The sequence below is a fragment of the Oncorhynchus mykiss genome, chromosome 1 (assembly GCF_057628025.1).
Source record: "Oncorhynchus mykiss isolate SJ-2025 chromosome 1, ASM5762802v1, whole genome shotgun sequence".
NCBI classification, from domain to species: Eukaryota; Metazoa; Chordata; class Actinopteri; order Salmoniformes; family Salmonidae; genus Oncorhynchus; species Oncorhynchus mykiss.
This window is the reverse complement of record NC_143022.1, coordinates 30,243,359-30,266,405: the sequence shown is the minus strand read 5'-3', so window position 1 is coordinate 30,266,405 and position 23,047 is coordinate 30,243,359. Positions and strand designations below refer to the sequence as shown.

Sequence of the window (23,047 nt, the reverse complement as noted above, 5' to 3'; positions counted from 1 at the left end):
TATTCACACAGATTTATGAATGAGTGTTGAGAGCGCCGGATGAGTCACAGCTGCCGCGCGGAGCGGCCAGAAGGCAGCAGGCAGCCCATCAGAACAGGCACTGAGTGGCTCGCACACACTGTGTGTGTGTGTGTGTGTGTGTGTGTGTGTGTGTGTGTGTGTGTGTGTGTGTGCGTGCGTGCGTGCGTGCGTGCGTGTGTGTGTGTGTCCGGAGTGGCAGCATAAGCTACACTGTCCAGCTTTTTAATGTCTTTAGAAGGGCATTGAGGACAGTATTTTGATTTTAAAAAAGTATTCACATTTTACAAATAAACAGCAGATAAACAAAACATTTAAAATTACAACTTGAAAGACATTACTGTTCAAAATGCTTTGTAGTGAACTTGTTGTTGACAGAACCATGGCAGGCATGTAAGTGGTAGGGACTTACTAGTAGGGACTTCACGATTGTCCCAATAATTTGGTGCTGATGCAATATGTATTGCGATTCTCACCATTCTATATCTATTGATTCGATACTGGGCTTTTATCTGCGATCCAATGGTCCAAACTGTATGTCTGCTGCAGAGGGATGAGAGAGCCATGAGAAAACAAGTTTTGATCAGTCATGGAAATAAAAGTGCTGAAAAGAAATTGGCTCCCTATTTAAAAAGGAAATGAAGAACAATCTATGAAGGAAGAATACTGACGTTTTGGTGCAGGTACAGGTACAGCCAACTAGCGCAAACATAATATTGAGATATTGTCAAAACGATACAAGACATCATCAAAAACAATAACCCGATATGTTACTCTACTGATTTCTTCCCTCATCACTACAAACAGTGAATGCAGTGAAACAGTATATAATATGTTGTTTTTTTAAATGCTTTTGGGGAGAACTAAAAACATACTAAACAGTGAGGGAAAATAATTCCTGTCCGACCAATCACACTCGCCACTCAACCTCTATGGCTAGCAAAAGTCTAAAGGAAAACTATAAAACCAATTGTGAAGAAAAACTATTTGTAACCAAATAGATTTTTCCCTTGCTTTCCGAGGTCTCAGGTTCTTGGGGCCGACTGAAGAGCGGCTCTGTAACAGCTAAACATATTAAGATCTCCTGCTCACATTTCTCAAGAATGACATTTATGAATGTGACCTAGATGAGAGAAAATGTGTCAGAGGCCAGAAGAGGGGCGAGGGGTGAGAGGGAGGGAAGAGCTGCATGGAATGTACTCACACACACACACACACACACACACACACACACACACACACACACACACACACACACACACACACACACACACACAGAGCCACTCTAGGGCAACAAAACTTTGTACTTGTGCCTGCACAAGTCCTAAACATTAATAAGCACTCTATAACATATTTGTGTTCATACAGACACAAGTTGTAGTGTCTCACTGTCGTCAAGTTGACGGTGTTGATTTTATTGTCTACAGGGGGCAGTAGTGAGGGGAGAGGAGAATCTCAGTCCACTGATAAATCAGCTCTCTATGCTACCATATAACCCTATTTACAGCCTGTTGTCAGTTTGCTTGCCCCCGACCACTCTTTAAAAAGACAGTCTGAGAAAAGAAATAGAGGGAGGGGCTTGTCTACCTTCTCTATGTATTTATTTTCAATGGCACCATGTAGTAGCAACAGGAATCAACCGTGCTCAGTCCTCTGGGAAAATAATAAAGACAAGGGCGTAGTGGCAGACACAGCAGTAGTAGACCCAGGGTTAACTGAACAGGAGGACTGTGTCTCACGTGTTGATTAATACCCCCCTTCTCACACCTATCGGGGATAGATTCCATATGGGGAACCTCTCCTGTAATGCTTTGTTGTACTGCTCTCAGATGAACTGGTGGGTAGGGCCTTGAGGCACAACACAAACATGGCGGTTAGGCTAGCTAGCTAATGTGTGTAGTGCAGACCCAGTTTCCCATGGCTTTTCCCTCTTTCACTGTCGTAACCCATTGAGAATGCTGCAGGGCTGAGGGCAGTGGAGAATAAGATGATGGATTTGATTATGCCGTCTTTACTGTGGGGGAGGAGGGAGTAGAGAGAGAGGGAGTGTTCACGGTGTGAGGTTGATCAACAGAGTGGCATGGCTCTGTCGTCACTGTGGCACACTGCCTGAGCAGAGCCAGGCAGGCCTGGCGCAGGGAGATGGATCCAGGCAGTGAGTCACCAGCAGCAATACCGTACCCCCAGGAAAGCACAGGCCTCTTGGAGGCCAGGGAGGCGAGGCTGCTGAAACTGGAGCCCTTCCTGCTTTCTGTCCCTCACCACGGCCCTTTGATAAGCCTCAGAGAAGCCATTAAAAATTGAAAAGCCTTCCCTGCATGTCGAGGCAAAGGTCTGGGATTACGTTGGTTAAACAAAAACAAGACAACCGATCGCATAACACAGTCCACCTAACGCTGTGCACACACACAAACACATTCCCAGCGCCTGTCTCTGCCACCCTCATCATCATCCATACTTCCATTCAGTGATCTCTTGGTTTTTCACAAACATTCTTTATCCACCATACCACATGGCCTCTTTACATACAGGCTGTTCTGTGTGTTTCCCCTCTTTATCCTCTCAGAGCTGCAATGACTTACCCAGCAGGAATTCCTACCTTATATACTCACTTAAAGAGACAGTCACAAGCCCCTTTCCCAACTCCTGTCCAGTACACACTCTAGGTCTGCTGTAGAGGTAGGTTAAATGTATCAGATCCCACAAACTAAACATTTAATTTAAAATCCTTAACCACAATGACACCCACAGTCTGTCCTCTGTACCATAGGCCTAGTTCAGGTCAGAGCACACAGAGCAGTGATATCAAGTGTGTCTCTGGCATCCATGGAGTAAATAGATTAAGTCTCCCAGAGCAGGAGAGAGCAGAGAGCAATGGTGCCAACTGCCAAGGCTCCTAATGATGTTCCTTTGGGTTCTGTAGGGGTTCAGGGCTGGGACATGCTGTGATCAGCCCTGTGTGACCAGTCACTCCCAGTGTTGGGGGTAACCTGTTACAAAAGTGACACGTAATGTAATCGGATGATTTTTAATGAGTAACTAGTAATTTATTGCGTTACTTTTGAAAACTGGGTAATATAATTATAGTTACTTTGTTAAGTAACACGTGCGTTACTTTCAGAATCATATCTCTACCGGGTGCATGTTTCCAGGATCCAATCTCGACTTGCTTCCTCATTTAGTTCTCAAGCGAAAGGAGAAAGAGTGTTTGGAGAAATGTCATGACAGCTGCTGTCCATAAAAATGTATAGAGGGCGCACATCTGATCTTTGCCATTGATCACTTCTTTGATAGCAAAGCCCGCATAGAGGGCTTTCCCGTATAGTGGCAAGTATGCCATCTATACATCTTTATGGGTCCGTGTACGTGCAGTCTAACCAGAACTGGAGGCTCGAGAGAAAGATTTTGAAATATACATATATATAACACATATGGAATCACGTAGTAACCAAAAAAGTGTTAAACAAATCAAAATATATGTTATATTTGAGATTCTTCAAAGTAGCCAACCTTTGCATTGATGACAGCTTTGCACACTCTTGGCATTCTCTCAACAGCTAAATGAGGTAGTCACCTGGAATGCCTTTCAATTAACAGGCGTGCTTTGTTAAAAGTTAATTTGTGGAATTTCTTTCCCTCTTAATGCGTTTGAGCCAATCAGTTGTGTTGTGACAAGGAAGGGCGGGTATACAGAAGATACCCCTATTTGGTAAAAGACCAACTCCATATTATGGCAAGAACAGCTCAAATAAGCAAAGAGAAACGACAGTCCATCTTTACTTTAAGACATGAAGGTCAGTCAATCCGTTACATTTCAAGAACTTTTGAAGTTTCTTCAAGTGCGGTCGCAAAAACCATCAAGCGCTATGATGAAACTGGCTCTCATGAGGACTGCCACAGGAAAAGAAGACCCAGAGTTACCTCTGCTGCAGATGATAAGTTCATTAGAGTTACAAGCCTCAGATTGCAGCCCAAATAAATGCTTCACAGAGTTCAAGTAACAGACACATCTCAACATCAACTGTTCAGAGGAGACTGCTTAAATCAGGCCTCCATGGTCAAATTGCTACAAATAAACCACCACTAAAGGACACCAATAAGAAGAAGATACTTGCTTGGGCCAAGAAACACTAGAAATGGACATTAGACTGGTGGAAAACTATGCTTTTGTCTGATGAGTCTAAATTTGAGATGTTTGGTTCCAACCACCGTGTCTTTGTGAGACGCAGAGTAGGTGAATGGATGATCTCCGCATGTGTGGTTCCCACCGTGAAGCATGGAGGAGGAGGTGTGATGGTGCTTTGTTGGTGACACTGTCTGTGATTTATTTAGAATTCAAGGCACACTTAACCAGCATGGCTACCACAGCATTCTGCAGTGATACGCCATCCCATCTGGTTTGCGCTTAGTCGGACTATCATTTGTTTTTCAACAGGACAATGACCCAAAACACACCTCCAGGCTGTGTAAGGGCTATTTGACCAAGAAGGAGAGTGATGGAGTGCTGCATCCGATGACCTGGCCTCCACAATCAGCCGACCTCAACCCAATTGAGATGGTTTGGGATGAGTTGAACTGCAGAGCAAAGGAAAAGCAGCCATCAAATACTCAGCATATGTGGGAACTCCTTCAAGACTGTTGGAAAAGCATTCCTCATGAAGCTGGTTGAGAGAATGCCAAGAGTGTGCAAAGCTGTCATCAAGGCAAAGGGTGGCTACTTTGAAGAATCTAAAATATTGTATATTTTTTAACACTTTTTTGGTTAATACGTTTGACTGGTACAGTATGTCTAATTATGCAGCCCATATGATTGTGCAGCACTTCTTGACTAGCACAGGAAAGCAGCACCACAGATGGAAAGAGAAACTAGTTTTTATTTTACTAGGCAAGTCAGTTAAGAACAAATTCTTATTTTCAATGACGGCCTGTTCAGGGGCAGAACGACAGATTTGTACTTTTGTCAGCTCAGGGGTTTGAACTTGCAACCTTCAGGTTACTAGTCCAACCACTAGGCTACCCTGCCGTGATCAAACCTGAGTTAGTAAGTAGCCTATCGGTGATAGAGTGTGCGTGGCACGCCTCACTCCCTCAGACAGTCAAAAAGGTGAGGTTTGAGATTTATTTCATGAAAGTAATATAACGAGTAATATAAGGCATTCCTTTCCATGCAAAGTGATTTTGTAAATTAACGCATTACTTTGGTTAAATGTGTAATATATACATTTTTCAACACTAGTCACTAGGGGAGGCAGGTAGCCTGGTTGGTAGGAGTGTTGGGCCAGTAACCGAAAGGTTTTTGGATCGAATCCCTGACCTGACAAGGTAAAAATATTTTGTTCTGCCCCTGAGCAAGGCAGCTAACCAACTGTTCCCCGGGTAAAAGGATGTTGATTAAAGCAACCCCCGCACCTCTCTGATTCAGAGATGCGGAAGACATTTCAGTTGAATGCATTCAGATGTACAATTGTCTAGGAATTTCCCTTTCCAACCTTGACCCTAACACTGACACAACACTAGTTGAGTTAATACCACAGTTACTCTTACAGACCCACCCTCATATCAACTCACACAAAGACCCTTTATTAACGCAAGTGGCAAAAAGTTGACACCGTTTTTATTTTACTACTATGTAGACTGAGGAAAACACAAAACCAGTCTTGCAAGGTGCTGACTAACGGGGCATAGTAAAAACGTGTAGACACACATGCAGGGATGATTTATCACAAATCACAAACCAGCTGCCTTGGACAGTTGACACATTTGGAGCAAAGTAAAAGATACAAACCAACAGGGTGTTTGTTATCAGGTGTTATATGAAAGTCAAACCAACAGGGTGTTTGTTATCAGGTGTTATATGAAAGTCAAGCCAACAGGGTGTTTGTTATCAGGTGTTATATGAAAGTCAAACCAACAGGGTGTTTGTTATCAGTCAAACCAACAGGGTGTTTGTTATCAGGTGTTATATGAAAGTCAAACCAACAGGGTGTTTGTTATCAGGTGTTATATGAAAGTCAAACCAACAGGGTGTTTGTTATCAGGTGTTATATGAAAGTCAAACCAACAGGGTGTTTGTTATCAGGTGTTATATGAAAGTCAAGCCAACAGGGTGTTTGTTATCAGGTGTTATATGAAAGTCAAGCCAACAGGGTGTTTGTTATCAGTCAAACCAACAGGGTGTTTGTTATCAGGTGTTATATGAAAGTCAAGCCAACAGGGTGTTTGTTATCAGTCAAACCAACAGGGTGTTTGTTATCAGGTGTTATATGAAAGTCAAGGGCCAGATGTAAGAAACCAGACACCAGAGTTTCATTGAAGCTGAGCATATTGTAAGTGAATATTCAAACACGTTCAAGGGAAAAGTTAGCTATGTGAGGTCAGATGAGGATGAGTGTCTGTTACTCTGTTAAGGAGTATTTATACCCTATGGAGACGGAAGTATGGGGGCGTAGCGCAGTGTTGCAATGTCGTTTTTCGGCACAAAAGGGGTGGCTACTTGTAGTACGTGCAAACATTCTATGTACTCCTGTGTGCTATTACATTTGGAACGCACCGTATAATTGTTTGCGCAGCCGTGGAGGCAGTTGTTGTGTAGGCAATGACGCTGTATTTTACCACCAACTCGCTTGGTTCCTTAAGCTGATCTATATAGCCCATGCATCAAAGTAGCCTATTTTTGAATTGATAACCCAATATAATCTCCGTGACTGTTCAAACAATGAACCAAAAAACATTGTAGCCTCATTAGAATCGCCCCAAAAGGTATTTTGTTTAGAAATGATAAGGTTTTGAAACTGTAAAATCAGCTGCCATTTGATTTTTTTCTCTGTGACCAGTCACTTCAACCTTGACCCTAACACTGACACAACAACACTAGTTGAGTTAATACCACAGTCACTTCAACCTTGACCCTAACACTGACACAACAACACTAGTTGAGTTAATACCACAGTCACTCCAACCTTGACCCTAACACTGACACAACAACACTAGTTGAGTTAATACCACAGTCACTCCAACCTTGACCCTAACACTGACACAACAACACTAGTTGAGTTAATACCACAGTCACTCCAACCTTGACCCTAACACTGACACAACAACACTAGTTGAGTTAATACCACAGTCACTCCAACCTTGACCCTAACACTGACACAACAACACTAGTTGAGTTAATACCACAGTCACTCCAACCTTGACCCTAACACTGACACAACAACACTAGTTGAGTTAATACCACAGTCACTCCAACCTTGACCCTAACACTGACACAACAACACTAGTTGAGTTAATACCACAGTCACTCCAACCTTGACCCTAACACTGACACAACAACACTAGTTGAGTTAATACCACAGTCACTTCAACCTTGACCCTAACACTGACACAACAACACTAGTTGAGTTAATACCACAGTCACTCCAACCTTGACCCTAACACTGACACAACAACACTAGTTGAGTTAATACCACAGTCACTCCAACCTTGACCCTAACACTGACACAACAACACTAGTTCAGTTAATACCACAGTCACTCCAACCTTGACCCTAACACTGACACAACAACACTAGTTGAGTTAATACCACAGTTACTCCCTAAGACCCACCCTCATATCAACTCACACAAAGACCCTTTATCAACCTTCTCATCAAACGAGGAAAGGCAAGTGCCTAGTTTTACTACTACGTAGACTGAGGAAAACACACAACCAGTCTTGCAAGATGCAGACTAACGGGGCATAGTAGAAACATGTAGACACACAGATGATTTATCACAAATCACAAACCAGCTGCCTTGGACAGTTGACATATTTGGAAAAAGTGAAAGATACAAACCAATAGGGTGTTATCAGGTTCTATAACCTGGGTAGTTTGAGCCCTGAATGCTGATTGGCTGACAGCCTTGGTATATGAGACCGTATACCACGGGTATGAAAAAACATGTATTTTTACTGCTCTAATTACGTTGGTAACCAGTTTATAATAGCAACAAGGCACCTAGAGGGTTTGTGGTATATTGTCAATATACCACGGCTAAGGGCTGTGTCCAGGCACTCCGCGTTGCGTCGTGCTTATGAATAGTCCTTAGCCCATGGTATATTGGCCATATACCACACCTCCACGGGCATTATTGCATAATAATATGTAAGTCAAGGGCAGTGTGGTTAAGAAACCAGACAACAGAGTTTCATTGGAGCTGAGCAATTTTTAAGTAATTATTCAAACACAAATATGTTAGATATGTGAGGTCAGACGAGGAGTGTCTTGTTACTGTTACTCAGTAGTTTTCTCCAGAGCTGTGTGGTGTGACCTTCCCTTATAGAGCAACGCTGGTTGGGACTAGGGCTGTGGCGGTTACAAAATTTCATCCGCCGGTGCTAGTCAAGCAACTGTCGGTCTCACGGTAATTGACAGTTAATTAACATAAACACATGTAGCATCTCCTGGCTTCCACTGATGCAGACCTTTGGAACATTTACATTTTCAAAAGAATAATAAATCCATGTACACCTTCACCTTCACAATAAAACCATTATGTATTTTAGACAGGTCTAAAGAAGCATGATATGAAGAAAATGTAGTCTATTTCAGAAGAAAATAATAGCATACTCTGGAGTTAGTTCCTGATGGGGCTATGCTAAATGGCTGTGGGCTACACTAGTTAATTTAGCAGACAAGATTTTCTTAAAATTCTGTGGCATTATTTTATTTTATAGTATGAAGAATACAATATGTTTTGATTTTTAATACATTGTAAGGCTGCATGATGAGATTCTAATGATGATTTGAAAAAAGTAACTTGAACGATATGAGCTCTGTCATGTTTTTTGCAAAGGCTGTACACATCGAATTTCATGGCGGCATCCCCTCTGTGGCCGTAATGCACCCTAAAAAAAAATCCATGCTGGAGTGCTGTGTTGTTCACTTCTCCCTGAGTGCTGCACAATCTGAAGCGCCTCTCACTCACATGGGTCTCCGTAACATGATCGGGTCTATCTCACAGGCTACAAGTGAAGACAGACACATCAGGGACGAAACTGTGCGCCTCCTTATCCAATTCCGAAGTGCATATTGAAGATATTGGAAGAACTGTCCATATTTATTTTTGTCAGCCAACAAGATACAGTGCCTTGCGAAAGTATTCGGCCCCCTCAAAACTTTGCGACCTTTTGCCACATTTCAGGCTTCAAACATAAAGATATAAAACTGTATTTTTTTGTGAAGAATCAACAACAAGTGGGACACAATCATGAAGTGGAACGACATTTATTGGATATTTCAAACTTTTTTAACAAATCAAAAAACTGAAAAATTGGGCGTGCAAAATTATTCAGCCCCCTTAAGTTAATACTTTGTAGCACCACCTTTTGCTGCGATTACAGCTGTAAGTCGCTTGGGGTATGTCTCGATCAGTTTTGCAAATCGAGAGACTGACATTTTTTCCCATTCCTCCTTGCAAAACAGCTCGAGCTCAGTGAGGTTGGATGGAGAGCATTTGTGAACAGCAGTTTTCAGTTCTTTCCACAGATTCTCGATTGGATTCAGGTCTGGACTTTGACTTGGCCATTCTAACACCTGGATATGTTTATTTTTGAACCATTCCATTGTAGATTTTGCTTTATGTTTTGGATCATTGTCTTGTTGGAAGACAAATCTCCGTCCCAGTCTCAGGTCTTTTGCAGACTCATCAGGTTTTCTTCCAGAATGGTCCTGTATTTGGCTCCATCCATCTTCCCATCAATTTTAACCATCTTCCCTGTCCCTGCTGAAGAAAAGCAGGCCCAAACCATGATGCTGCCACCACCATGTTTGACAGTGGGGATGGTGTGTTCAGCTGTGTTGCTTTTACGCCAAACATAACGTTTTGCATTGTTGCCAAAAAGTTCAATTTTGGTTTCATCTGACCAGAGCACCTTCTTCCACATGTTTGGTGTGTCTCCCAGGTGGCTTGTGGCAAACTTTAAACAACACTTTTTATGGATATCTTTAAGAAATGGCTTTCTTCTTGCCACTCTTCCATAAAGGCCAGATTTGTGCAATATACGACTGATTGTTGTCCTATGGACAGAGTCTCCCACCTCAGCTGTAGATCTCTGCAGTTCATCCAGAGTGATCATGGGCCTCTTGGCTGCTTCTCTGATCAGTCTTCTCCTTGTATGAGCTGAAAGTTTAGAGGGACGGCCAGGTCTTGGTAGATTTGCAGTGGTCTGATGCTCCTTCCATTTCAATATTATCGCTTGCACAGTGCTCCTTGGGATGTTTAAAGCTTGGGAAATCTTTTTGTATCCAAATCCGGCTTTAAACTTCTTCACAACTGTATCTCGGACCTGCCTGGTGTGTTCCTTGTTATTCATGATGCTCTCTGCGCTTTTAACGGACCTCTGAGACTATCACAGTGCAGGTGCATTTATACGGAGACTTGATTACACACAGGTGGATTGTATTTATCATCATTAGTCATTTAGGTCAACATTGGATCATTCAGAGATCCTCACTGAACTTCTGGAGAGAGTTTGCTGCACTGAAAGTAAAGGGTTTTACTTAATTTTGCACGCCCAATTTTTCAGTTTTTGATTTGTTAAAAAAGTTTGAAATATCCAATAAATGCCGTTCCACTTCATGATTGTGTCCCACTTGTTGTTGATTCTTCACAAAAAAATACAGTTTTACATCTTTATGTTTGAAGCCTGAAATGTGGCAAAAGGTCGCAAAGTTCAAGGGGGCCGAATACTTTCGCAAGGCACTGTAAGTAGGCCTAATGAACAGCAAAAGCACTAGCCTATGTGAATCTACTATCCCCCATAGTACAAAAGTCAACCTATTTTATCCTGTGTGAGAAATAAATATCCCAAACATAGTCTGGGACAGTTGTGCGGTGCAATAAATCCAAAATGAATACAACCACTGGCATAAAAAAAACATGTTTTATTCAATGTGACTGACGCAACAGATCAGAACGTTTAGCTTAAAATATTGATAACTATTTGGCTATTTCTTCACATTATAAGCACAGCAATCCGCACACGGCAGCAGGCTATACTGCCCTACCAAGCAAAAAGGCAGTAACTGCTCATATCATGGAACTGAGAAATATGGCTTTTATTAACCTTGGTTTCACAGTAACTTTATGCAGTTACTGCTAACATGACCCCCATTTGCTCCAAAATACAATAGAGGTAGGATACTTGTCCACATGATTAAGCATGTATTTAATGTAGCAGAAATGACATTAACTCATTTTTCGACCAAATGAGCAGTTACTGCCTTGTTGCTTGTTAGGGCAGTATAACAGCGAATGTTCGATGAGTGAGAAAACACCATTATCAAAAGATACCGCAAATGTGATTACGCGTGTAATGCTTTTATTATAAAGGTGCCTTTTTATGGTTAAATTATCTTCCTCAAACTTGAAACTCACGCACTGCTTTTTTAGGCTCTACACCACTTGTAAAGCGGATTAACGTGGGACAATAGAGTGCTGAGTACCAGGCAGTTAGCAAGTTTAGTAGGCTACTAATGACCATCAGCAGCATCAGAGTTTGGAGAAGCCTAATTACTGTGATTAAACGGTCATGTAGAATTTGACTGCCTTCATGACTCATGACCGCCGGTGTGGCGGTTATACGGTCACCACAACAGCTCTAGTTGGGACAGCCTGTCTACCTGCCTGTATGCTGCCTGTCTCTCTCCAGTTGGCTGGCTTTGCTCCCTTCTCCTCTGGGCGAGGAAGACATGCTTGTCTGGAACAGAGCGACCTGAGGGGCCCATTTGAAGCAGGCCAGAGAGCACGCTCAGTCACAAGACCCAAAAACACACACCAACAACACGCAGTGTCACAGGGCCATGGCCAGCCAAACCACTCAACTGCACTGTATGGTGGCTGGAGTGTGTAAACAGTCAAGAGATATCGCACAGTCAAAGTTGTTAACAGCCTCTGATAAGGCTGGCGGAAGAGAGAAGGGAAATTACTGGTAAAACTATCAAGAAGGCCAATAAAAGAAGACGTCTGGACCAAACCTGATGAAGGGAAGGAGGGAGGGAAGGAGGGAAAGGGGGAACATTGGAGGAGGAGGGCGCTGGGCTGTGTTATGCCTCCTCCGGGGTGTTAGTGAGAACCTGCCATTGTGCTTGTGCACTTGACATTTCTGTGACATTTTTCCCTCAACCCCCTCCTCATATAAGCCCTCCGTTAGCGCCTCGCCACACACCGCAGCCTGCTACTAAAGAGAACTCAGTAATCTCCACGGCCCGGCTCTGCCTTATCCCAGACAAAGAGCCAAATACCAGCCAGGTAACCCTATCCTATCCTACCCACGCCCAGCCATAGAGCCAGGAATTAACCTGTCATGTGTTGCTATTTTCATGTGCATCTCTGAGGCTATCTGTTCCTTTTAATCTAACATTATGAAGGTTGGTGTTGTTTAAATCTGTACACAGCGTGTATATACAAGCAGGCAAGGCAAGTATAGAGTAAAGGCCTGTTTGACCTGACAAACAATAGTGCTCCAAAAAACATCCGCCGGAGGCTAAACTAGTCCTACTAGCAAAAAGCATCTCCTAGTCACGTACTGTAATTAAAGAGAGGCATTCAGAGTAGAGGACTGGTCTGGATTGACTAGGAAACCACTGCACTGCATGCCCTTGAAGAAACATCTGTACTGGAGAAAAACAAGGCAATTATGCAGAGTGGAGTATCTACCCTTCAGTGAGGGCTAGAGAAAGTCTCATCTCTGCTAGACTCAGAGACTTGACCATTGCATGGGTGAGACTTGAGCCTACAAATCTAGCAGTACAACCACTAAACCACAATCACACACCCTCTAAATAAGCCATTCTATCGTGATATCACAACACAGTCTATCTCTGATAGCCTTTACCTTCAGAGTTGAGACCACAAAGCTCAGAGGATTTATCCTGCTTTAAGGTGGGAAAATGGATCTGTGAGAGCAAATAAAAAATGCCCTTTCTCTACTTTCTGTTACAAATCTTATGAAAAACAAAGATGTTGGCCCCTAACATTGGTTCCAACCAACATCAGGTAAAGCACAAACAAATCTTTGTAGATCAGGGATGTTCGTTCCGCATAGCCCACCGCGCAAAAACTGGTTGCATCAACGTTGTTTCCATGTTATTTCAGCCAAAAATGAAATCTGATGATGCTGAATCAACATGTAAAGCTGATTGGATTTGCAAAAAGTCATCAACGTAAGGGAATTTAGTATTTTCTGTTGACATCTCCAGCAAACGTAAATCAAAGTTAGATGTTGTAATGATGTCTGTGCCCAGTGGATGGTCACTTAAGTACAGTTGAAGTGGGACGTTTACATACACCTTAGCCAAATACATTTAAACTCAGTTTTTCACAATTCCTGACATTTAATCCTAGTAAAAATTCCCTGTCTTAGGTCAGTTAGGATCACCACTTTATTTTATGAATGTGAAATGTCAGAATAATAGTAGAGTATGATTTATTTCAGCGTTTATTTCTTTCATCACATTCCCAGTGGGTCAGAAGTTTACATACACTCAATTAGTACTTGGTAACATTGCCTTTAAATTGTTGAACTTGGGTCAAATGTTTCGTGTAGCCTTCCACAAGCTTCCCACAATAAATTGGGTGAATTTTGGCCCATTCCTCCTGACAGAGCTGGTGGAACTCAGTCAGGTTTGTAGGCCTCCTTGCTAACACATGCTTTTTCAGTTCTGCCCACAAATTTCCTATGGGATTGAGGTCAGGGCTTTGTGATGGCCACTTCAATACCTTGACTTTGTTGTCCTTAATCCATTTTCCCACAACTTTGGAAGTATGCCTGGGGTCATTGTCCATTTAGAAGACCCATTTGCGACCAAGATTTAACTTCCTGACTGATGTCTTGAGATGTTTCTTCAATATATCCAGATAATTTTTCTTCCTCATTATGCCATCTGTTTTGTGAAGTGCACCAGTCCCTCCTGCAGCAAAGCACCCCCACAACATGATGCTGCCACGGTTGGGATGGTGTTCTTTGGCTTGCAAGCCTCCTCCTTTTTCCTCCAAACATAACAATGGTCATTATGGCCAAACAGTTCTATTTTTGTTTCATCAGACCAGAGGATATTTCTCAAAAAAAGTATGATTTTTGTCCCCATGTGCAGTTGCAAACCATAGTCTGTCTTTTTGATGGCAATTTTGGAGCAGTGGCTTCTTCCTTGCTGAGTGGCCTTACAGGTTATGTCGATATAGGACTTGTTTTTACTATGGATATAGATACTTTTGTACCGGTTTCCTCCAGCATCTTCACAAGGTCCTTTGCTGTTGTTCTGTGATTGATTTGCACTTTTCACACCAAAGTACGTTCAACTCTAGGAGACAGAATGCGTCTCCTTCCTGAGCGGTATGACGGCTGCGTGGTCCCATGGTGTTTATACTTGCGCACAATTGTTTGTACAGATGAACGTGGTACCTTCAGGTGTTTGGAAATGAATCCCAAGGATGAACCAGACTTGTGGAGGTCTACAATTTATTTCTGAGGTCTTGGCTGATTTCTTTTGATTTTGCCATGATATCAAGCAAAGAGGAACTGAGTTTGATCCACAGGTACACCTCCAATTGACTCAAATTGTGTTAATTAGCCTATCAGAAGCTTCTAAAGCCATGACATAATTTTCTGGAATTTTCCAAGCTGTTTAAAAGCACAGTCAACTTAGTGTATGTAAACTTCTGACCCACTGGAATTGTGATACAGTGAATTATAAGTGAAATAATCTGTCTGTAAACAATTGTTGGAAAAATGACTTGTGTCATTAACAAAGTAGATGTCCTAACCAACTTGCCAAAACTATAGTTTAACAAGAAATGTGTGGATTGGTTGAAAAACAAGTTTAAATGACTCCAACCTAAGTGTATGTAAACTTCCGACTTCAACTGTTTGTCCATCACGGCCAGTCACGACTGTCTATACTGTAACATACAGTTAGCTACACCAGAGGCCCAACAAATAACTTCAACATCCTGAATAATTTAATTCTGCATTCAAAGAACAATAATCACAACAATAAAGACAATTCCTTGTTTATAGAAACATAAATGGTCACTAAGGAAGTCGCTAGAGGTTGATTTCCTCTATTTGTTTTCTGGGTCTGAAGGGAAGGGGAGATGTTTAGAACTACCAGTTATCCATGGGATTTGTAGACAGGTCTTCAAAAGGCCAGGGCTGAAGGGACATTTTCCCACCATTATTCCATGTTGATGAGTGGAAATGGGAGCAGACAGGCAGGCAGGAGGAGTAGCAGCATAGAAGCCCTGTTTTCCTCCCAACCTTTTGGGAGTCAAGGTCGACCTCATCTTCTTCACCTGGCAAATGTATCTGAACCTCTTTGATTTGGACCTGGGAGATTCTGCAGAAACTGTCCACACAGAGAGACACTCGAAACAGGCTTTGAACAGGCGCCGTCTCACTCAAGCTCTCTCTAATAGTCTAGACAAAACAAATAAATACGTTATGGTGGGAGTCTGTTTGGTCAATGCTGTCACCCTCTCACCCACACATCAACATCAACAACAACACCCACTATGCCTAAGAAAGACAACATAACAACTTTTTCCACTATGCCTTGACCTTAAAGATGGAATCCGCATTAGGGTAAACAGCCTCTCTGTTCGCCCAGTGTCTTTGTTATTGTTTTGTTGATGAAAAGAAAGAAGAGGAGCATTGCAGCGCATATTTTGCTGTCCTATCGTGTGTGCAATGATGACCGAGGGGGGAAAAAACTGTGTTTGTTGTTTGTAGAAACATCTTTCTTGTTGCAATATCCCAAACAGGCGTGTCAGTTTCACCAATTAAGGAGTCCAGTCCTAAATAAGTAAATTGTTAGCTGTTAAAGTCTTACAACCAGAAATTAATTATATTTATTTACTTAATTCAAATGTTATATCTGTGAGTAATAGACAGATATACATCTTAATAATATAACTATAAAGAGGCTACCTGAAACGTATCCTTCATTTTTCATAGCCTTTAAAAACTTGTGTGTGGTGTGTCATAACTTATTCATCACATCAGGTAAGATATAGTAAATATTGACCTGATATGGTCTAGACAGGAAGAGCAAAAGTAACCTCAACTCAACATGTATTTAATACCAAGAGCTGTATAATGCACCCATCCTTAGTTCTGTCAGCAAATAGGTTGATCTAAAGAAAAGGCGTCCATAATAAATAGAGAGGAAAGGTTTTTACTGGACCGGGGACAATCCTTCTCCCTGCTGAATATGAAGGGAAAACACTGCATAGATTCGTGGGATTTGTTCACTGGGGAAGAAATGCACAATTTGAGAATGTTTGCGAGACTGGAACCCACCTACCGATGTCAGAGACCTATGCAAGACTTGCATCACAAGTGGGATAGACAAATATCCCAGGTATTTGGGAAATAATCTACCTTAAAACCTTAAAAGAATATTTTTAAAAAATCTCATTTTCTGCAGGTGTAAACAAAGATCGTAAAAAAAATAGCTAGCAATATAAACAGGAGCTCTGTGAACAGGCTGTCCTCTGTGACCCTGACTGGGTCTCTGCTGCCCACACTGTGGGAAAGAGAAAAGCTCAGAGCTCCTTACCTTTCTGGCAGTGGTTGGATGTCCAGCAGCGAGAGTTAAAGTTGCCGTTAAAGCTGGTCTTGATGCACTGAGCGTTGTCCTCCGTGATGCCTGGACACACATCACCACACTCTTTGGATTGCTTGTTCCCCGCAATGAAGTTGTTAAACTCTGCGTCCATGATGAGAGACCAGTCCACAGAGTCCAGGTAGCAGAGCTCCGGGTTCTTCTCGATCCGGATGGCCCCTCGCGTGATGTTCCTCAGGTTGTACAGGCCGATGTCCTTCAGACTGGTCATCTCAAAGATAACCAGGGCATAGTTGTAGAAGAGGTTGCGTCCGTGAATGACGTTGAGGTTGGGGAAGAGCGTGCTGAGGCTGTCCAGGCCGGAGACCCGGAACAGGAGCAGGTAGTCGGTGATGACGGTCAGCTTGGGGAAGCTGAGGGAGCGGAAGAGCTCCTGGTTGAGGTTGTTGGTCTTGTCTCCGATGAGGAGTATCTGCAGGAAGCCCTCCACCACCGTACAGTTCTCCAGACGCTTGAACTCACTGATGTCATTACGTATGTCAATACTTGGACCACAGACTGGACAGAGAAAGGGAAAGAAAAATCACACATGACATAATTATTACACATCTTAGTTTATCATTTTAAAACACAGTATTTGTTTTTCCTTTATTCAATGTACCTAAATAAAATGTACCATTTAATTTGATTTTAGAATGTATTTATCAATTTGTCTGCATACCGATTCATTGTGTTAATCCGTTTACCATGTCTATCATGTAAATCCAATTTCAAGTATTTTCAGGTAGTGACCTGGCTTAAAGGTTCACTGTCAGCCAGTCCCAGACATACTGTAAGATGACAGCACCAAAATAACAAGCACAGCAGCCATTAATAGGATGTAATCTAATCTTCTTGAGATCATCTCTGAAAATATCTGGACTTGAAAGTGCTTAAAACAGGATGTCTTATGTTATGTTGTTCTCTTCATGTACAACAGTTTATTTTTGCTTTTGTTTTATGGACATAACTATTCATTTTACTGTGACAAAAGAGAGAGACAAACAGACAGGGTCATCTGAGGTGAGTGTGCTCTTCATTCTGAGCAGGCGTAGGAAGTTCTCTCTCAATGACAAGGGTCAATATTTTGAGATTCTATTGCTATATATTTTGGTAAGATCTGGGACCCTAGGTTCCTCTCCTTTACCGGGATAACCCGTGTTTAAAAAGATCCCATCCATCTTAGCTCAGCACACAGAAAACAACACACGAAACCAAAGTCCCCGAAGTTGACTATCTCTCTCATACACACACACTCATACACACAGACACCTTGATCTATTATTCATTAATGACAATCATCTCTGCTTTTAATTGTGTCTGTCAATTACTCCAAGTGGGAATGGATACAAGCATACATAATGGGATATCACCACTGAAAGACTGCTATGATAACAAACCAAATAAAACCCAGTCCCTGTTTATCTAAGTGTTTCATGGATAACACTAAATGTACTGTCAGAATGTAAACTAAACTATATGTCCCACATCTACCTGTATTGGCTGTTGCTTGGCCCCTGTCTCCCTATAAACCCAAGATAATCCTTTCACTGTAACACTTGGAGCAGGCCATCTCCTCTGGGTGTATTGATACGTACAGTATGTAATGATGTAATAATGATTTCTTCTAACAGTCCATTCACACCAGGGAAGCAGAGCTACATTGAAGCCATGACATACCATGGAATGTGCTACGATTCTCAGGACTGTAGTACAAAGGCAAAACAAAACAAGCAGTATTAACATATGCCCTTTCACAGTAGGAGGGAGACCTGCTACACTCATTACCAACTCCCTTTTCAAGGCAGGTATTGGTCAAGGCAGTAATGTGTGATATAAAAATTTTAAACACAACAAAAAAAACATAGAAAACCCGACAGATCTACAAGAGGTTTGAAATGCTACTTGGAAGGTGAAGTAATCAGTAGGAGAAATGTCTTGACATATGAGCTCCTTTGGCTAAACCTGTAATGTTCTTACAGAGGCTTAGGACACCCTCTCAATGAGTGTCAGCGTCACAGGGCCTGTGCAGTGACAAATAGTCCTGCTTTAAACCGCCCGGCCCTGATCCATGTCAACACACCATTTAATTGACGCTATGTTTTCTGCTAATTTCCACAAAGTTGAACAATAAACTAAACTGTATCTAACCTCACATTAATGACCATAACAAAAGCTTCCCAGTTGAATCATGTTGATCTACTGCTACTTAGATTTGAATTTTATTGAAATTGAATGGAAGCCAAAAGATGCCATCTCTACTTTCATATGAATGACATCCATAGAACACATACTGCACCACAGGCCAAACATTTACTCTCAAATTATTTCTAGCAGTAGGCTAGCCTAAAAGAGATTCAACTTCAGTAATGACAAAATATCCTGCTTGAAGTTCCTTTTTCAATCTATCCTGCCAAAAATAGTGAGCACATTGTTTATCAGGATGAATGGACTTTATTTTCTCCTGTCAGTGTGGTAGACTTTTTTCAAATTTAGAACGGAAATGATTACTCCCGTTGAAAATAGTATTTGCTTTCTCCTATCGACACTAAAGCTCTGGTGATCCACTTCTGAGCCACCAAGCTGCGTGTCCTCTTTGTTTCATTGAGAATTTCCCTGCTCCTCGACCAGCCAGAGAGAGGGGAGGAGGGGTGGAGCAACTCAAACACAAAGACTAATTTGTTTGTTAAGTAAAGAGAAACTCTTGGCCTCACTTCCTGTTGGAGGCATTAATAGAATCAGGGGGAGTCTGGTGGGGAAGAGACAGGAGCAGGGGCAGTGGTGGATATTGTGGCAACGGAGGAGATAGGGTTTCTGCCAGGCAAGACTATCTGAGGCCTTGCTCTTGATGTAAAACCCGTCGGCGATAAAAGGAGAAGGTGAATTAAATTATTTTGGAACGCTATTGTGGCAATTACATCTGCATTACTTGCTCTTTGGGGTATTAGGCTCAGTTCTGTATAAGCACTTTGTGAAAACCGCTGATGTAAAAACGGCTTTATAAATACATTGGATTGATTGATTGACAAAAGACCACACTAGCAGAAGAATGTATAATAGTACTAGTAAACCTGTGACAATCCTCCACTTGAACATGTCGCGACATCTCTGTTCTCAAACCAACATAACACCACATCCTCTTCTCCCACATAATGCCAACAAATGGGGAAAGAGAGAGCAGGAGAAAGAGACTCCTACTCCCTCCTTTCTCACACACTTGTTATAGTCATTAACTGTGTTAAGCACCAGGAATTCCAATCATTTCCTTGGAAAAGGCTTGAGTAGATCTGCTTCAAAGGTAAGCCATCGGGGATCTGTGCATCCTGCTAAGCCTGATCCATATGTTGTGATGGGCTATCACTTAATAAGCAATAAAGGTGAATTAAGGTGCATTACACTGGCATCCCTTTTGATTGTATTTTAAATCTAAAACAATCTTCATATTTGTCCAAATTCATTTGAACAGAGAGTATGGGGGAAATTAATAAAATGCCAACCATGACAGGAGTCATTTCCTATTGTTGTGTAACAGCTGTCTCTGGCCACTGTCCTCACAGTGGGATAAGCACACATAGAATAAAGTGCTTCTTCCTGTCCCTTTGCACTGTTCATACTGCTGAGTAAACACACGTATCTCCAGCGTGTAATGGAATCCAGCGGCTCATGGTTATGATTGATAACCTTGCCCTGACCTTACATAGGAATGTCTTCCACACACAGTCATACACACACAAACAAACACACACACAGGTGACCCTGTGAAAGAGTGAAATCAAGACATGGCCATTGCGCAGCATATTGCTATCCTCAAACAAAGTAAAAATCCAAGTGTAGTAAACCACTTGACTATCACAATATATCAGCCGCAATCTTTTAACAGATAAAAAAATGCACATTCTGTGTTAACTGAACTTTCACGGTTAAGCTGCGTCCCATAACAGGAGAGGAAGTCAGTACCAACTCAAGATCAGTATCTGTTAATCAGAGGTTACTGAAACCATTTAAAAGATCGTTATGAGACCATTCTCAGAATGGGATTAATTGTATATTTTCCTGCTGTAAACTCCAGAAAAGTTGTTAAGAGGAGGAAGTATTTTCTTGGCTCTGAAATGTAATGTGATGGGGAAAAAACACTGGGGCTGGACCTTGTTGAATTTACTCACCCACAAGTTTCTGTCCATCAGAACACATTATGCTATCCTGTACACTTTTCAGTTCTAGTCTATTTTTCACATAGTTTGTTTTTCTCAGATATGCAGACTAGAGGTAGACCGATTAATTGGAATGGCCGATTAATTAGGGCCGATTTCAAGTTTTCATAACAATCGGTAATCAGCATTTTTGGACACCGATTATGGCCGATTACATTGCACTCCACGTGGAGACTGCGTGGCAGGCTGACTACCTGTTATGCGAGTGCAGCAAGGAGCCAAGATAAGTTGCTAGCTAGCATTAAACTTATCTTGTAAAAAGCAATCAATCTTAACATAATCACTAGTTAACTACACATGGTTGATGATATTACTAGTTTATCTAGCTTGTCCTTGTTGCATATAATCGATGCAGTGCCTGTTAATTTATCATCGAATCACAGCCTACTTCGCCAAACGTGATGATTTAACAAGCTCATTCGTGAAAAAAGCACTGTCGTTGCACCAATATGTACCTAACCATAAACATCAATGCCTTTATTAAAATCAATACACAAGTATATATTTTTAACCCTGCATATTTAGTTAATATTGCCTGCTAACATGAATTTCTTTTAACTCTTGCATTCTGTGCAAGCAGAGTCAGGGTATATGCAGCAGTTTGGGCTGCCTGGCTCGTTGCGAACTGAGTGAAGACCATTTCTTCCTAACAAAGACCGTAATTCATTTGCCAGAATTGTACATAATTATAACATAACATTGAAGGTTGTGCAATGTAATAGCAATATTTAGACTTAGGGATGACACCCATTCGAACAGTTCCGAATAAACGTTAAGTTTTCGAAATGATAGTTTCCGGATTTGACCATATTAATAACCTAAGGCTCATATTTCTGTGTGTTATTATATTATAATTAAGTATATGATTTGATATAGCAGTCTGACTGAGCGGTGGTAGGCAGCAGCAGGCTCGTAAGCATTCCTTCAAACAGCACCTTCCTGCATTTGCCAGCAGCTCTTCGCTGTGCTTCAAGCATTGCGCTGTTTATGACTTCAAGCCTATCAACTCCCGAGATTAGGCTGGTAATACTAAAGTACCTATTAGAACATCCAATAGTCAAAGGTATATGAAATACATATGGTATAGAGAGAAATATTCCTATAATTCCAATAATAATTACAACCTAAAACTTCTTACCTGGGAATATTGAAGACTCATGTTAAAAGGAACCACTAGCTTTCATACGTTATCATGTTCTGAGCAAGGAACTTAAAAGTTAGCTTTTTTACATGGCAAATATTGCACTTTTACTTTCTTCTCCAACACTTTGTTTTTACATTATTTAAACCAAATTGAACATGTTTCATTATTTATTTGAGACCAAATAGATTTTATTGATGTATTATATTAAATTAAAATAAAAATGTTCATTCAGAATTATTGTAATTGTCATTATTACAAATATACAGTGCCTTGCGAAAGTATTCGGCCCCCTTGAACTTTGCGACCTTTTGCCACATTTCAGGCTTCAAACATAAAGATATAAAACTGTATTTTTTTGTGAAGAATCAACAACAAGTGGGACACAATCATGAAATGGAACGACATTTATTGGATATTTCAAACTTTTTTAACAAATCAAAAACTGAAAAATTGGGCATGCAAAATTATTCAGCCCCCTTAAGTTAATACTTTGTAGCGCCACCTTTTGCTGTGATTACAGCTGTAAGTCGCTTGGGGTATGTCTCTATCAGTTTTGCACAACGAGAGACTGACATTTTTTCCATTCCTCCTTGCAAAACAGCTCGAGCTCAGTGAGGTTGGATGGAGAGCATTTGTGAACAGCAGTTTTCAGTTCTTTCCACAGATTCTCGATTGGATTCAGGTCTGGACTTTGACTTGGCCATTCTAACACCTGGATATGTTTATTTTTGAACCATTCCATTGTAGATTTTGCTTTATGTTTTGGATCATTGTCTTGTTGGAAGACAAATCTCCGTCCCAGTCTCAGGTCTTTTGCAGACTCCATCAGGTTTTCTTCCAGAATGGTCCTGTATTTGGCTCCATCCATCTTCCCATCAATTTTAACCATCTTCCCTGTCCCTGCTGAAGAAAAGCAGGCCCAAACCATGATGCTGCCACCACCATGTTTGACAGTGGGGATGGTGTGTTCAGCTGTGTTGCTTTTACGCCAAACATAACGTTTTGCATTGTTGCCAAAAAGTTCAATTTTGG

General features: G+C 41.5%; 1 protein-coding gene across 1 annotated transcript in view; it reads right to left on the bottom strand.

Moving 5' to 3' along the window:
- LOC110520661 (insulin-like growth factor 1 receptor) overlaps positions 1 to 23,047 on the bottom strand; it is a 165,769-nt gene that overhangs the window by 128,857 nt on the left and 13,865 nt on the right. The window contains exon 2 of the mRNA XM_021598084.3: positions 16,616 to 17,179. Coding sequence (XP_021453759.2) covers positions 16,616 to 17,179 — 564 coding nt within the window. The remainder of the gene's footprint in view (positions 1 to 16,615; positions 17,180 to 23,047) is intronic.